This window comes from Sinocyclocheilus anshuiensis, unplaced genomic scaffold (genome assembly GCF_001515605.1).
Source record: "Sinocyclocheilus anshuiensis isolate Anshui unplaced genomic scaffold, SAMN03320099.WGS_v1.1 scaffold1099, whole genome shotgun sequence".
In the NCBI taxonomy this organism is placed as follows: Eukaryota; Metazoa; Chordata; class Actinopteri; order Cypriniformes; family Cyprinidae; genus Sinocyclocheilus; species Sinocyclocheilus anshuiensis.
The window spans coordinates 530,172-533,913 of record NW_015546105.1 but is presented as its reverse complement, the minus strand read 5'-3'; the positions used below and the strand labels follow the sequence as shown (position 1 = coordinate 533,913).

At 34.3% G+C, this 3,742-nt stretch overlaps 1 protein-coding gene across 4 annotated transcripts in view; it reads right to left on the bottom strand.

Moving 5' to 3' along the window:
- LOC107700610 (protein RIC-3-like) overlaps window positions 1–1,450 on the bottom strand; it is a 9,608-nt gene extending 8,158 nt beyond the window's left edge. Inside the window, exons 1-2 of one of the 4 annotated variants that reach the window (XM_016502338.1) lie at window positions 1,246–1,450; window positions 614–822 (exon numbers count right to left, since the gene is read on the bottom strand). In XM_016502338.1, coding sequence (XP_016357824.1) covers window positions 614–822; window positions 1,246–1,363 — 327 coding nt within the window. In that variant the 5' untranslated portion in view covers window positions 1,364–1,450. The other 3 variants (XM_016502337.1, XM_016502340.1, XM_016502341.1) reach the window with 3 other exon arrangements.
- Window positions 1,451–3,742: the final 2,292 nt, after the last annotated feature.

Here is a 3,742-nt window from a genome sequence, read left to right as displayed (position 1 = left end):
CCACATTACACATTAAAAACCAATGGCAATAAAATACTTTTTTTTTTATTACAGCAGATGTACCCCACAAGTTTGGGGTTTGTGTGTATACATATGCACACAACCACATTAAAAACCAATGGCAATAAAATACTTTTTTTTTTATTACAGCAGATGTACCCCACCATTAAAAAGTTTGGGGTCAGAATTTGTTTTTAAGAAATTAATTATTTTCTTCAGCTAGGATATTTTAAATTGATCAGAAGTGACAGTAAAGACATTTCTGGACTGATTTCTGAAAGATCATGTGACCCTGAAGATTGTAACAATTGCTGCTGAAAATTCAGCTTTGCCATCACAGGAATTAATTACATCTTAAAATATATTAAAATACAAAACAGTTCTTTTAAACATTTCACAATATTACTGTTTTTTTGTATTTTTGATCAAATAAATGCAACCTTGTAAGAATAAGAGACTTCTTTCAGAAACATTAAAAATCTCACTGACCCCAAACTTTTGAGCATTTCTGTATATATTAAAGCACCTGTTAGATCTTTTCTCTAGGAGAATAATTCTTACAGGAGAGCTGCTGAAAGGAGCCGTTTTCCAAATAGCTTCTGATAAGACTCACTTTAAAGAACAAGTAGATGATATAAAGGAAAATCCCAAAGCCATAGACGGGGATGACCTGGCCCAGGAGATTCGGCTTGCCAACACCTTTGGCTCTGGCAATGGCCTCTGGGCTGTAATTCTTGATGTAATGAGATTCTGTATCCCAGTGATCATGATCTTCAGAGAATGAATGTCTGTGTCGTGGGGGAGGAAAATGTCCTGGTCCAACTTCAAAAATAAATAAATAAATAAATAAAATTATTTTATAGAGACTGCACTAAAACGAGCAATTTCTAGTCAATTTTACTGTATAAAACCAGTGGTTATCAAAAATATTAATTACAAAAATAAACAAAATTAAACTAAATGACAATGAAAGCTCCTTATAATGTTTTAACGATCCAATGTTATTATTAATTGTTTTCTATGGTAACTGTGTTTTTTTTTTTTTTTTAAGATGTAGGAATAAATAAGGATAGATTTGTTTTGGAAATGAATGTGATCCTCACATTATGAATCCACACACGGGGAGCTGGTAGAGGTTAACAGGGGACCTGAGCACAGAGATCACAGGGATGGTCAAATCAGCACTGACATTACTGAAACACTAAATGAGGGATGATGAAGGATTACATGTTTGTCTCGTTTTACCCTCCGACTGCGCTGTTTCTTTCTTCACTCTGGGTAAAAATAATTTGGGTAGAAATAAAGACATACAGAGGACGATGCAAGAAATCAAGGTGATCTTCTGACTTGTTGAAACCGCCATATCGACACGACAGAGAAAATCGATGCTGTAGAACAAACGGTGACGAGCGTCAACATCACGACATCACTTTTACGAAATTTCCTGTTGATTCGCTGAAGCGGAAATGACTGGAAACATTAATCCGCCTTCTGGTTCTGGGTGAGATTAGATTGACGACACATTAAATCAACTCACTCAAAATCATCAATCATATTTGTGACCTGTTATTAACCTGTTTTAGGAGATCATTTAGTCTTTTACTCTTTATTGTAATTTTATCGCTGCCCTTTCATGAATTTATTTTCATTTATTTTATCATGAATCCGTAAGATATATTCCAAATTTACATTCCACATTTGTGTAACCCAACTGCATTTTTAATGATAGGCTATTATTATTATTATTATTATTATTATTATATTATTATTATTGTTGTTGTTGTTGTTGTTGTCACTGTTGTTTATGATGACAGCGATGATTGTTGTTGTTATTCACCTATTAGTCCAGTAGATGGCAGCGCTGTCGTGATTATAGCGCTCATGGGGCCTCATTAAAAGCCTTTTACTGAGATCTCAAGTACACTACAGATGAATCCATTGTATAGGTTGTGGACAATTTGTCTCAATATGATTTAAATGATAAAACAAAATTTAATATCATTTAAATGATTGAAAACTATTTTTTTGATTCCATATAAAATATATGTCCCAAAGTATAACATACATAAGTTAATGTCATTAAATAATGCATTAAATTCATTAAATATCACCACATGGCATCTATGTGAATATTTTGTGCTAACAATGATCTACTTAACTATTAAATTATTATACATTTTTATTATATTATATAATATAATTTTTTACATTTTAATGTAATGTACAGTATATCAACAATTTTACTGACTTACCCATGTTCTATATATTTAATGAAATGTTTTTAAGATATTATATGTATTTTCCTACTATTTATGCTGAACCAGCCATGAAAAGTCTACACAGTCATTTCCATTTTTATGTTAATTTCTGTGTTTTTTAAATAATCCATTCATGGCACTCTCTAAGACCTTTGAGAGCATATCATGGTCTACCTTAGTGCGAAAATGCCTTGTTGCTAAGCTTAATATTCTTAATATTAAAATAAATATGCTTAATATTCATATTAATTTAAATGTCCAATAATTCCTAATTAAAGTTTTGAGTTTTACCACGTGCAGATTTAATGAGCATGTGGGAAAAAAACATTTCCAGTTTTCAAAGAAATGGAGGCAATTGGAAAAGTGAATTGGTCCTTAAGTTCGGCATGGTGATATAATGTGAATGAACATGAGTGCTGATATTTCCTGCAGAGCTCAAACTCTTTCTCCAGGCCAGCTCATCTTTTATCTGTCTACTGAGCTGCTCTGTTATCAACGTTTTAACTGCCTAATTATTCTTCATTAGGCTCAATTTAAGTACAATGGACGCACTGCCACAAAAGTCACCTCATAGAAACCCACAAGGCCTGTGCAGAAAGCTGTTTTTATGTTTTCCAAAAAAAAAAAAGTTTTGTCTGCTTTTCTATGAAACTCTTAGTGTTTATACTGTTTCTGCTAAAAGCAAAATATGCCATTGACCCTTATGAAACGCTTGTGTCCCTTCCTGTCGTGTGAGCGATAAATTCACATACATGGCAATCTACACACTTTCACCAAACAAAATTGCTTTCAGAAATAGCGATCGTTTTCTTTCTCTATATTCATACAAATGATTTGTTGTGCAATGTCACCTTTCTCAGTACTGGCAGACCAGGTTCGCATCTGACCCCTTTTCGCTTTCTCTCTCTTTCTGGCTCTGTCTAAATCAGTCAATTTATTTACAAATTGCAAGTTGAGTGTGGGAGCAAGGGCTTCTTTCACTGCTGGGATGAAATATTAAATCAATGCACACTCCCATATATCGAGTGGGCTTTAATTTTTATTTAATATTGATGGGAATGAAGCTGACTTTGAGTGTCTTGAAGGACATACTGTTACAAATCCTGGGGCCTTTATATTCATGGAGGAGAGACAGAGATGGTGAGTGAATGTGCTGGAATAATGCAACCTGAGGAAGCTTGGCTGTGTGAGCCAGGCCTTGAGACACCAGCCAGTTGTCATCCTCCATTTGTTAACATGAGGAGAGCAGGACGGCACATATGAGACTTTGAATAATCTTGAACTGAGATATTATCAGGCGGATGCTCAAAAGTAGATTAATAATCTGAGTTCAAATGCTTGCCAGACCTTCAACCTGTCTTCATACTGTGGAATGGGGAAGTGATGTCGGACATGTGTGTGAGCGTGTAAGAATAAAGCATAACAGTATTGTGAATGTGTTGATGATGTATTATGCGGTGAAGAGAGGCGGCAGATGGGCATCC